Raw genomic sequence first — 13,902 nt, 5'->3', positions numbered from 1 at the left:
GCAAAATAATGTCCAATTTTTGTTTGTTTTAGAGACAGGATCTTACTGTCACCTAGGCTGGAGTGCAGTGGTGTGATCATAGTTCAACGTAAACTGGAGCTCCTGGCCTCAAGCGATCCTCCCACTTGGACCTCCCAAAGTGCTGGGATTACAGGTGTGAGCCACTGTGCCCAGCCTGGTTTTATTTTAAAATTTAAAAAATATGAACCCTATGGTACTAAGATTGTATGATATTAAAACCTGAAATAGCCAGAAATATTCAAGAATCAGTTAAGGAAGAAAAGTAATTGGTATTGCCAAAGAAACTAAGTATCACTCTGCATCTATGAACATTATAAACCAGAATTTGAGGAACTAAGTTTTCTAATGAAATTAAAAGGACCAATGAAGAAAAACAAAGTAAAAAAGGTAAAAGGCTAAATAATGTTCACAAGGTTTGCAGCAGAGAATTATAAGCTCAAGGAAAAATGTAAAGACCTTACCTACAACAGGTAACCATAGGAATGGACAAATCATAGAAATAATTTTGGAGTAACTGTAACAAAATCTAAACTGAAGCACTGCAAGTGAGGCAGAGCAACCACCAGAAAGTGAAGGTAAAGGCTATCTCAGCTATCAGTTTTCCATCAGCCAGGACTGCATATTCTCCCTGGGATCCACGATCATACAAGTCCCTAAGGCTTCAAGTAAGAGACTGTGAATAAAGACTAGAATTAGGACAGCAACTAGGCTTCATTTTCTAATTTAAAAAAAAAGTTACACATAATCCCTAACAGGTGAGCTTATAGTTCTAAATTCCTCGCTTGCCCCAAGCAAAATAAAACAAACTAAACAATATTGAGTCAGAACATATTAATAGATCTGTAGCTGAGTGATGGAAAGGGTTTTGCAATCAGTCAAAATAATTATCAGGAAGAGCAATTTTACATTTCCTGGAAGCACAGGCTATCTACTTCTCATCTAACAAGTAATTCTCCTTAAAGTTCCCAAGATTCACTATTAAAAAGATCTCCAAGCAAATACCTGTTGCAAAATAAGTAAACTCCAACTCTCTGTACATGCTGTTCCCAAATATTTCTATATAAATTACAATAACTATTCAACATGGCTAATGCTGATTTTACTCTTAAAAAAAAAAAAAAGAGAGTAGAAAGTGACACTTACTTGGTAAGATTTGTAATATGTGGATAGTTCATTAAAAGTCCTCTCAGAAACTCTGATAAGTCTTTGTAGGAATGGTATCGATAAAGAGCCAGATTTGAGGAGGAGCGTAACATGAGGCTTTCCAAACCATTCTCCGCTGAAAGGTCTTTAATTAAAGTTTCAAACTCTTTAGTAGTTGGATCACTGGCATCACTGGTGCTGGTGCTAGCCCCTTTTCCTTTCTTTGATTCACTGTTTGAATCTGCTGAGGATCGAACAAGTGTGAAGTTGACCTGAATAGCGCCTTCACTCTTGACAGTCACATTCTTGGTAACTGGATTATACCTATGACAAAGGAGACAGATCAGAACCACACTCCTGCAGCTGGAGTACCCAAACCCTGGGAAGGCAGGTGTGCAGAGAACATGAGAATCCTTGGGATAAATGTGGTGCAGCTTCCTAAAGAGACAAAATTTTAACATTGAGTAATTTATTATTTTTAATACATTAATAATACATTAATAGACATGGGTATACTACAAAATATGCATGGACTTTTTTCATAATTTTTTTTTTAAGACGGAGTCTTGCTCTGTCACCCAGGCTGGAGTGCAGTGGCACCATCTCAGTTCACTGCAACCTCTGCCTCCTGGGTTCAAGTGATTCTCCTGCCTCAGCCTCCTGAGTAGCTGGGATTACAGGTGCCCACCACCATGTCTGGATAATTTTTGTGTTTTTAGTAGAGACAGGATTTCAACATGTTTACCGGGCTGGTCTCAAACTTCTGACCTCAGGTGATCCACCCGCCTCTGCCTCCCAAAGTGCTGGGATTACAGGCCCGAGCCACTGCACCTGGCCTAGGTTTTTAAGATTAATTATATGGCTTTAAAAGAAATTTAGTGCTTGTAGTGGATACTCCCATGTCTCCTGGAACTTAAATTCACTTGTCTTCTAACAGGGTATATGGGTGGAAAAGTTGGAGGGGTGCTAAGTTAGGACATTCTCTGCCAAACACATCCTTCTCACCCTGTTTCTCAGATCCTCTGCTGCTTTAGTTAACACTCTGCCAAAATGGAAGAATCACAGAAAAGACCTCATTACTCATCAGTGTGAGGTTCTAACCCATCCATTTATGGACCACTAGATATCTGAAAATTATTAAAAAACAAAGGCAACGACTAAAATGTTTTCATATATTTACCCTTACTTCAATGGGTATTCAAACTAACTCTTTAGAAATAAGTTATCTAGCAGGAGGAAGGGAAAATGTCCTGTGGTAACATCTATACTTATCAAAAGATAAAAAAGAAAACTACAAGAGAAACCCTGTCTCTACTAAAAATACAAAAATTAGCTGGGTGTGGTGGCACACACCAGTAATATCAACTACTTGGGAGGCTGAGGCACAAGCATCCCTTGAACCCAGGAGGCGGAAGTTGCAGGGAGCTAAGATAGTGCCATGCACTCCAGCCTGGGTGATAGAGAGAGGCACTGTCTCAAAAAAAAAAAAAAAAAAAAAAAAAAAAAAAAAAGTTACTAGCATGTTAAATAGACTGCATTGCTTTGGGCTTGCCTTTATTTAGTACATAAAGAGAATGAGAAATATTCTTTCTATGCATTTTCTATGTTCTTTGTGCTTCATGAACTAACACTTTTGTTACTCCTTTAAAGGAAAAACTATCTTGAACACATTTCCAATAAATTCTACTACAAATTGGAACTGACTTTGTAGAATTACTTCAGCCTTGCTCTCCTTTTTAATAAAAAACCTAAGGCCATGAGGATCAGGATTTGATGTGTATTCTAAAGTGTCTTGCCTAATGTCCACGTTGGAAGCATGTCACAATGAGTCAACTAAGCAATAACTAGAATATTTATTCCAGGATTTTTTTTTTTTTTCCATGTACTCTATCTGCCACTAAAGGAGAGGCAAAGGTATAACAAAGGTATAACCGGCCCTAAACTTCCCAGCAATCCATTCAAAGTTGCTTAACTAGAATGTTCTGGTAATAATCCTCCAGAATGGAGCCATGTTTGTCTGTCCCCCAAGCACTCTATTTCAAAGCATTCAGTCACTCACCCTCGAGCAGATGCTGTGATTTTATAAGTTCCTGGAACCAAGAGACGCCAGTAATCTCCAGTTTTGTAAGTAGTCACTGGGTGATTAATCTCAGCAACACTAATGGTGGCATTTAATATACCCCTGCCATCTGTGGCATCTAGAACAAATCCTTTGACGCCCTGATGAACCTGGATTAAGTACAAGGGCACCAGATTTCAATAGTAAGTATCATCATCTAATTATCTTGGGAGGTCATATTCAAAATAACAGATTGTTAACACAAATAAATGGAACAAACAGGAATTTAGGCGTTCAGAGCGAAGTTCAATGTAAATGTTCATTAAAATATTTCTGAAGGCTAATTTTTCATAGGCTTTGTTTCTCTTTATCATGAAGAATATAAATAACACTGTTTAAACTTTAGCACATTCTGATGATTTCAGAATATATGACATTCTACAAGAAAACAGGCCTGGCCTTTTCAAAAGGAAATGGCATTTTTTAAAAATGGAAGGACTCTTCTAGATCAAAGAACAGTAAAGAGATACGATAATCAAATGCAATGCATGAAACTTGACTAGATCCTGGTCATAAAATACAGCTGTAAAATTACATTTTGGGGAAAAATATGGACATTTAAATATAAACTAAGTATTAGGTAATATTAGGGAATTACTGTTAATTTTCTTGGGTAGGATAGTAGCACTTATAGTATGTAGTAGCTCCTTATTTTTAGCAGATAGATGCTGAAATAATATTTAGAGGTAAAATACTATACCTGCAATTTATATTAAAATAGTTCAGTCAAAAATATGTATGTGTATGTCAGAGTGTAAATAAAATTTACATTAAAATAAAGCAAATACAACAAAATGTTAAAAATGTTAAATCTAGGTATAGGAATAATTATTGGCTAGTCATAACTTTTCTGTATATTTAAAATTTTTCAGAATAAAATGTCTTTAAATATAGTAAAAAACTCACAGACTTTATGTCACACCACTCAGGAAAAAGAAAAATGCAGAAATATACTGGCATAAAGTATTAGTCTGATTATTCTAATTAACATTAGCGTATTTCTTACAATCTTTACCTATTGGCCACTATGGATACCCAAACAAAAGGAAATTAATCATTTCACAGTAAATCACTGGCAATAAGAAAAAGAATAAAAACATTTACTCTACAGCCCATCTTTCTATCACTTGGCCAATGATTAGGTGTGTATCCAATTTACGTTGGTCTGTTTTAAACACAGGGTAAAAAGTGACCACTAATCCTTAAGAGCCAAATATCACTACCTTGTTTAATCATTTTCAACTTTTCCTCACATATACAGATAAACTCATTTCCATCCATGAATTTTCTAGATAAATATATTAAACACCTTGGAATCTACAAATTGGTTAAATATATTAAAACAAATTGAAATTTTAAAAAGTGTATTCTAAAATTACTGCACAAAAACCATGTGTACACACAAAAATCTTTTCACCCTTGGGAGAAATTTCATACTTTACCCCTGAATAGTCACCTGTTTCATAAACTGGATTAGTGATCTTCGATTCTGTTCCCAAAAGTTTGGCAGCTCTTTCTCAAATGGATATTTCACACAACCTAGTTCAATAGTCACTTCAAAGCAATTTGTTTGTAAATAGTTCCAGTCCTGCATTCCTCCTAAAAGATAAAAATTAAAATTAATCACTCTGAAGAAGTTCTAAACAGCTCAGATCTCAAAAGGTAAGCAATAGTCCTAGTAAAAAGCCAAATTTATCTCTTATCAGCATTGATTGAAAAATGATAATGTGTTCATGTAAGGGCACTTTGATAACGTGTTCATGTGAGGGCAAAACACCTACACCTTCATGTTTAAGAATTCAAATATAGCTTACACTCTTCTATTAGCACATGGAAGATTCTTTGTAATAGCCAGAAGTAAAATGTAATCCTTTAATCAAGTTTTAGTGCAGTATTCTTACTCAACCCTCAATGTACATCAAACACAAAAGTAGTTGAAAAGATTATTTAAATATTTTAAACTAGTTAAACTATGTTTTAAAAATAATGATTATTCCTCAAAATTAAAAGATCAGTAACAAGCAGCACCATCTAGGAAAGCAGAAAGGCCATCAAGTTGTAAGGCCTTGATATAAAAGAATCTTTACCTGGGACATTATACCAACTAGCTCCATTTGTTATTCCATGAGGAAAATATTCATTAGGATACATATTCTTGCAAGGTCTACCTTGAAACATCTGGGAATTTTCCTGGAAAAACAAAAAGAATCTTTACTTGTATTTGTTTGTATCTCCATCAAAAAAAAAAAAAAAATACTGGGAAGATACAGGAAAATAATAAAAGTGGCTTCCAACAGGGTGTGTGAGGGGTGGAGCTAGGAGTAGGGTGGGGCTATGAGTAATGAGACTTTTCAGTGTATAGCTTTTTATGCCATTTTGATTTTTCACTATCTGAACTTAATCTATTTTTAAAAATCAAAATTAAATGTGCTCTGTAAGAAAATATTGACTTCATTTATTACTCACAATTACAAGTAATATAAAACCCAGCTGAACCCCTCTCTAAGAAACATTTCTGTTCATATTCATACTTCTCGTTTCATGCCTTCAAGGATCTTGAAGTCCAAAAAAGATAATACACACAGAATAAGAGTAAGCAGCTTTCCATGACTTCTAGCAGGAGTAAGATGGCCCCTCTGTGCTCTGACTGCCCTCTGTACAATTATCTTACATTACAACTACAATTGCACCTTTTTCTTCCCTAAAGACAATGTTTCCTTGAAACAGTTTGTGTCTCTGTGTCCTCAGCATCTAGCATACAGTAGGCGTCCAACTGATAACTCAATGAAGGGTAAGAAAAACTGCCATGGAGACACAAATAAACACCATTGAAAGCAAGAGGAGAGAAAGATTACATCTGATCAGAGTGGCGGGGGAGTTTCCTAGAAGAAATTTAGCTTTGAAAGATGGTCAAAACTTCATTTATCTCTTTTCGAAACAGAAAAAAAGTACTGAAAGTGTGAAGATAAAAAGAATAATTTCCCATTTTTCTACCACAGATAATTAACCATTTAACTTTAAAATATATAAACAGGGACAGGTAATCCCAACACTTTGGGAGGTCAAGGTTGGAGAACTGCTTGAGCTCAGAAGTTCAAGAACAGCCTGGGGAATACAGTGAGACCTTGTCTCTACGAAAAAAAAAAAAAAGCCACGCATGGTGCTACATGCCTGTAGAACCAGCTCCCTGGGAGGCTGAGACAGGAAAATAGCTTGACCCCAGGAGGTTGAGGCTGCAGTAAGCCATGACTGCACCACTGCACTGCAGCCTGGGTGACAAAGCAAGACTCTGTCTTAATAAAAACAAAATAAAATAAACGATCCCCTTCTAGAAACTTAATATGCCAATTAAAGGCTTATCATCCCATCACTCTTTTATGAAATAAAAACCATAATTTTAGATTACTGTAATAATTATATGCATGCTCTTTTGCTTTGGTTTTGTTTTGGTTTTGAAACTGGGTCTTGTTTTGTCACCCAGCTTGGAGTGCAGTAGTAGAAACACAGCTCACTGCAGCCTCAATCTCCCCACCCTCAGGTGATCCTTCCACCTCACCCTCCTGAGTAGCTGGGACCATAGGCGTGCACCAACACACCCAGCTAAATTTTGTATTTTTTGTAGAGATGGGGTTTGACTATGTTGCCCAGGCTGGTCTTGAACTACTGGGCTCAAGGAATCTGCCCATCTCGGCCTCCCAAATTGTTGAGATTACAGGTGCGAGCCATCACACCGGGCCTGGTATATAACTTTTAGACCTTTTTTTTTACTTATATACGAATAGAGAATGGATGCTTCACCCCTCAGTCTTCTTTATGTTTTCAAAATCCACTTTATTGAGATATAATTCACATTCCACACAATTGACTCCATTTAAAGTGTACAATTCAATGGTTTTTAGTATTCAGAGTTGTATAACCACCCACCATAATACATTTTAGGACATTTCATCACCCCAAAGGGAAACTCTATATCTATTAACATTCTCCATTTTTCCCCAACCTCCACTCCCTACACCCACTCCAAACCATAGGCAACTACCAATCTACTTTCTGTCTCTATGGGTTTGCCTATTCTGAACATTACATATAAACCAAATCATACATTATGTAGTCTCTTGTGACTTCTTTCACTTAGCACGTTTTTAAGGTTCATTCAAGTTGTACCATGTATCATTATTTCATTACTTTTTATGGCTGAATAATATTCCACTGTATGATTTTGTATGTTTACTTATCAGTTTGTTAACCCATTCATCAGTTGATGGACATTTTGGTTGTTTCCATTTGGGGCTATTATGAATAATGCTGCTACAAATATTCATGTACAAGTTTTTGTGTGAATACATGTTTCCATTTTTCTTGGGTATATACCTAGCAGTGGAATGCTGGGTCATACTATAATTCTATATTTAATGTTTTGAAGCACTGCCAGACTGTTTTCCAAAGCAGTGATACCATTTTACACCCCACCAGCAATGTACATATAAAGGTTTCAATTTCTCCACATCTTTGCCTGTGCATATTTTCCATTTTTTAAATTACAGTCATCCTAGTGGGTAAGAAGAGGTATTGACTTGCATTTCTCTAATGGCTAACAATATCGAGCATCTTTTCATGTGCTTGTTAGCCATTTCCTCTTCTTTAGAGAAATGTCCATTCAGATCCTTTCCCCATTTTTCACTTAGATGATTTGTCTTTTTACTATTTAGCTGTAAGAGTTCTTTATATATTTTAGATATAACACCTTTATCATATGGTTTACAAAAATTTTCTCTCATTCTGTGGATCATCTTTTTATTTATTTATTTTTTGGGGGCTGGGGTCTCCTTCTGCCACCCAAGCTGGAGTGCAGTGGCATGATCATAGCTCACGATAGCCTCTACTTCTTGGGCTCAAGCAATCCTTTGGCCTCAGCCTCCCAAGTAGCTGGGACTACAGGCACATGCCACCACGCCCAGCTTCTATGGGCTGTCTTTTTACTTCCTGAATGTTATCTGTAATGCATTGAGTTGTGTCCTCCAAAAATATATTGAAGTCCTAACCCTCAGTACCTCAGAATGTGATCTTATTTGGAAATAAGTTCCTTACAGAGGTAATCAAGTTAAAATGAGGTGATTAGCATGGGCTCTAATCCAATATGACAGTGTCCTTGTACAAAGGGGAAACTGGGATACAAAGACACGAGGAGAATGCCATGTGATGAAGAAGCGTTGGAGTGAAGGAATGCCAATGGTTGCCAACAAAGCACCAGAAACTAGGGAGAAACAAGGAAGGATTCTTCCCCAGTTTCAGAGGGAGCATGGCCCTGGCAACACTGTGATTTTGGACTTCTGGCCTCCAGAACTGTGAGACAATAAATTCCTGTTGTCTTAGACAATCCAGTTTGTGGAATTTTGTTACAGCAGAACTAAAAAATACAGTTTTCTTTGCAGTAAAGAAGTTTTTAATCTTGATGATGTCCAATATATCAACCTTGTTTTGTCACTTGTGCTTTTGATGTCATATCTAGAGGAGAACCAAAGTCTCAAAAATGTATTCCTTTTTTTTTTTTTTTTTTTTTTTTTTAGTTTTATAGTTTTAGTTCCTATATTTAGGTCTATGACCAATTTTAAGCTAATTTTGGGGTGTGGAGTGAGGAATGTATCTAGTTTATTCTTTTGCATATAAATATCCAATTGTCCCAGCACCATTTATTTTAACAATCTATTCTTTGCCTGTTGAATTGTCTTGGCATCCTTTTCTAAAAAAAAATCAACTGACCATCAACATAAGAATTTATTCCTGGGCTCTCAGTTCTATTTCGTTGATCTATATGTCTGTCCTTATGCCAGTACCACACTGTATTAATTACTGTAGCTTTGTGGTAAGTTTGGAATTGGATGTACGAGTTCCCTAACTTTTGTCATTTATTCCTCATTTCAGAGATAATTTTGTCTTTTTCTTCCATTTTTTTCCTGAGTCCTATAAACTTTATTTTATTTCTCCCTGGTTTTTTGTTTCCTGGCTTCTGTTTTTATTTTTTGACTATCTGAGTTGAGGTAGTTTCTCATATCCTCAACGTATATTTGGGTATGCTTAATCTGTTTAGAATGCCAACTGAACAGTTTTCTTCTGCTTCTTAATTATTTTTTGCTAATGGTAGGGTTTCCTTAGTTTCCATATGTGACATTTCATTTCCTAATTTTCTGCAATCGTTTTCCATAGACTTTATTTTCCTCTTGTTTATTTTTATGATATTGGGCATTTAATATCATTCCTAGCTTAATTCTAGCAAAATCCAGGAACCTCGATGTGGTTATTTATTTGTCTCGGTGGTAAGGGTAGAGCTGGAAGTCTTCTAATTTTAAGGTTCTTTTCTGTCTTGTAAAACCTTACATTTCTCCCCACTTTTTCCTTTTCCCATTCACCATTTAATTGTCAAGGAGCACTTCTTCATTTCTATCTTTGTCTTTTTTTTTCCTCCTCCAGAAGCTATGAGTTTGGAAGATCTCCCTGTAACCATCCTCTCCTTTTAAACTGTGCTTATCCAGTTAAATCACACCACATCTTTAAGTTGTGTGCATTTTGAAATCTCTTCCCTGTATTCCAGAGCTCTCATCTGCCCAGTTATTCTTTTAGTATTTTTGGATTTAGTGCATATGTGATGTATGGTGATCACTCCAAATTACCTTCACAGCTGCCCTTCAGTGGCACCCACTTCTGTCTTCTCCGTAAGTTTTCTTGGTCTGCTTTACCTCATCACAAAGCCTTGTGGTGGGGCAAAGATGGGGTAGGTGCATGATAAATCATGCTGAGATTTCTTGATTTTTAAAAAATTTACAGTTATTTTGCAGTTTCAGGATCTTTTGTGATGCCAACAGTGTGGTTTTGTGTAAAATTTGGTAGTTTTTAAGTCGTTTTATATTGTTTAAAGAAAAACCCTGGGAGATTGGTTATCATATAGCCATTATTGTCTTTGGCTGCTCAGATATCTCCCAAGACTATTTACTTTTGAGAAGTTTTGAAGAGTAAATATAAAGAAACTTGGAATGGTAGCTTCATGGGGGCTTATTAAGGTTAGCAGAAGACAATATTTTTAGAGGAGCTACTTATTGACCAAGAAAAAAAAGGCTATGAGTGAAGACTGGGGAGTTTAATTATCACCTTCCCTATTTACAACATAAGACATGAAGACACAAGATTCCAGGAGGCAGAATGCAGTGGGATCAAGAAATGGAGGAGAATATTGTTAAGACACATATAAGTAACAACTGAGAAGACAGAATCTTAGTGAACTCACATTAGATTACTCAAAGTTCTACTTTAGTTCAATGCAAAGTGATTGACTATGAATAAGAGGGATAGAGCTGGAATAGGAGGCTCCGATAGAGGATAAAGGCTCTGAATCACCATAGTGGGAACTGAGCCAGGGAGTCAAGTAGCTAAACAGGAAATGTTGCCATGTAGGACTGAGGGTTCAGCTGAAGTTGGAGAGCATACATATGGACTATAGCAAATCGCCATGACTGCATGACCACTCTGGGCTATATCTGTAATATTGGTATGGAGAAAAGAGATAATGGTAATTACTGAGGACTGGAGGGCAAAGCAGATATGTCAAAGGGGTGTACAAGATCCTTAGGAGAATCATTGAAAAGGTATGTCCATGGGTCTAGGCTACAGAGAAAGGTAAATCAAATCAAAAGGGTTAATGGTCTAAGAAAACAAAGAGAAGATAAGGAACTAGAAGCCAAAATGAAGGGGAAAAGCAGAAATCATGAGAATGAGCATAGAATGTGATGGCAATATATGCAAAATCCGACCATTTAATTTTTATTTTGATGGTTGGGACACTATCCATTCTCCTCTTATTACTCCACATATGTACTTCAAAAAAACATATATATCCAAACAGAAGGCAATAATTCTCTAAGGTGAAATGAACAGCTATACTCCTGTAGTAGAAACTGAACAATCTCACAAGATTCATTTGCAGAGAATGAGGGAATGGGAAAGGATAGAGGGCTGTGACTGGAGAGTACAGAGTTATAGTAATAATATTCATTACCTATAACCAATAATAGTACCAATATAACCAATAATAATACTAAGTCAGTAGTAACACCAAAAATTGAAACTAACAAGCCCAGTTTACAAGCCTTAACTTTTAACATGTTTTCTAAGACAATTTTTATTTTTTTGAGACAGGGTCTCAGCTTTGTCACCCAGGCTAGAGTATAGTGTTGTGATCAAGCTCACTTCAACCTCAATCTCCTGGGACAGAGTGATCTTCCCACCTCAGCCTCCTAAGTAGCTGGGACAACAAATGTGTGTCACTATGACCGGCTAATTTTTTAATTTTTATTTGTAGTAGAGGCAAGCTCTTGCTATGTTGCCCAGTCTGGTCTCAAACTTCTGAGAGCTCAAGCAATCCTCCTGCCTTGCCCTACCAAAGTGCTAGGATTCCAGGCATGAGCCACCAGGCCTGGCCCTAAGAATGATTTTTAAATTAAATTTTCACACACAACACATTTTAACATTCCTGATTGTAAGAGTATCCATGTTCATTATAGGAAGTTTGGAAAATACAGAAATTTCTGCCTGCTTTTCCTTGCTATATGTAACTATAGGATCTTAAATACCTTAGACTAAAGTTTGGCAATTTTTTCCTGTAAAAAACCAGACAGCAAATATTTCAGACTTTTTAGATGCAAAAGTCTTTGTTGAAACTACTCAACTTTGCCATTTGATCACTGGATTTTTCTTCTTTAGTTTGTTAATATAGTAAATTATACTGACTTACTCTGAAATGTTGAAGGAGAAAGCAGCCATACACAATATATAAAAATATAGCTGTGGCTGTGTGTCAATACAATTTTATTTACAAAAACAGGTGGTGGGCAAGATTTGGCTCCAGAGCTATAATGCATTAAGCCCCTTTCTTGGTCTACTTTACTGGGCTTATAACTTATTTGTCAAATAAAATAAATTGACATGTATATGTTCCAGGCACTGTGCTAAAACCACAGATAAAAGGCCAAAGGAGAAAGACATGCAGTGTATTCAAAAGTGAGGTGGGAAACAGGAGAAAAAGCTGTTTTTCAGAAATAGCTGTCATGCTTTCTTAACTATGGAAGCACTTGACCTGAGTCTTGAAGGACTTTAAAGCATATTTTTAAATAAAAGAATTAATTTTATAGCATTTTATATTCAAAGACAAGCCTACCTTGGAATAAGAAAGTGCTATTTGTTGAAACACAGCATCATCTGGTGATTTACTATATGTGGCAAGTCCTTGTTCATCATCATCGAAAGGGTAGTTAACCACCAAAGAACCTATAAGGGAAAAGAGGAAAATGTATCATGTTGTCTGTTTCAAGATGAATTATTAACATAAAGCTTTTCAGAATACTGCCAGAGAAGAGAAAACAATAAAATGTGCCAAGCAAAATTTCCTCAACAGAAATGAAAACTACACTAATTTCTTCAATAGAAAATCAAAGTGAATAAATGAGAAAATAGCTTTCAAATGGCTACTTTTCTAAAGCCAAAAAAAAGATGTATAGTACTTCTACCAAACAGTCTACCTCAAAAAAATAATTAGCATCAACACAGAAAGGATTAGCAACAAAAGAAAAAGACAGATATATAGGATTCCATTAAAATCAAAAACTTTTATGCATCAAGGACATAAGAAAGAGAAAAGACAACCTATAGAATGGGGGAAAATATTTGGCAAGCCTGATAAGGGTCCAGTATCCAGAATATATTTAAAAACTCTTTCAACTTAACAACAAAGACAAAAACTCAATTAAAAATTGAGCAGAGGACTTGAACAGATATTTCTCCAAAGAACATAGATAAATGGCCAACAAGCTCATGAAAAGATCCTCGGCATCATTAGTTATTGGAGAAATGCACACCAAAACCAAAATGAGGTACTACTCCTCACCCACTAGGATGGCTATAATAATAAAAATAGAAAATAGTAAGTGGTGGTGAGGATAGGAAGAAACTGGAACCTCATACATTGCTGGCAGGAATGTAAAATAGTCCAGCCTCAGCAATTCCTCAAAAAGGTTAACATGGAATTACCATATGACAATTTCACTTCTAGGTGCACACCCAAAAGAACTGAATACAGGGGCTGTGTACAGTAGTTCATGCCTATAATCTCAGCACTTTGGGAGGCCAAGGCAGGTGGATTGCTTGAGCCCAGGAATTCAAGATCAGTCTGGGCAATACTGGGAGATCCTGTCTCTACAAAAAATTAAAAATAAGCCAGGTGTGGTGGTGCATGCTTGCAGTTCCAGCTACTTGGGAGGCTGAGGTGGGAGGATTGCCTGAGCTCAGGAGTTTGAGACTGCAGTGAGCCATGATCACACCACTTACATTCCAGCCTGGGTAACAGAGTGAGACTCTGTTTCAAAACAAGGTGGGCACAGGGAAAAGAAAAAAGGAACTCAAATAGATATCTGAATGCCAATGGGCATAGAAGAATTTTTCATTGTAGTCAAAAAGTCAAAACAACCCAAATGTCCATCAGTAAGTAAATGGATAAAGTAAATGTGATATTGATATATACACATGTATATATAATACACTATTATTCAACCATAGAAAGGAATGAAGTACTGATA

The 13,902-nt window shown here is 36.3% G+C and overlaps 1 protein-coding gene across 1 annotated transcript in view; it reads right to left on the bottom strand.

The window, feature by feature from the left end:
- CPD (carboxypeptidase D) overlaps positions 1–13,902 on the bottom strand; it is a 99,635-nt gene that overhangs the window by 30,343 nt on the left and 55,390 nt on the right. Inside the window, exons 8-12 of the mRNA XM_010367948.2 lie at positions 12,489–12,598; positions 5,371–5,473; positions 4,740–4,882; positions 3,224–3,393; positions 1,165–1,488 (exon numbers count right to left, since the gene is read on the bottom strand). Of these exons, the coding sequence (XP_010366250.2) occupies positions 1,165–1,488; positions 3,224–3,393; positions 4,740–4,882; positions 5,371–5,473; positions 12,489–12,598 (850 nt within the window). The remainder of the gene's footprint in view (positions 1–1,164; positions 1,489–3,223; positions 3,394–4,739; positions 4,883–5,370; positions 5,474–12,488; positions 12,599–13,902) is intronic.

The sequence above is a fragment of the Rhinopithecus roxellana genome, chromosome 19 (assembly GCF_007565055.1).
Source record: "Rhinopithecus roxellana isolate Shanxi Qingling chromosome 19, ASM756505v1, whole genome shotgun sequence".
Taxonomy (NCBI): Eukaryota; Metazoa; Chordata; class Mammalia; order Primates; family Cercopithecidae; genus Rhinopithecus; species Rhinopithecus roxellana.
This window is presented reverse-complemented; position numbering and strand designations above follow the sequence as displayed.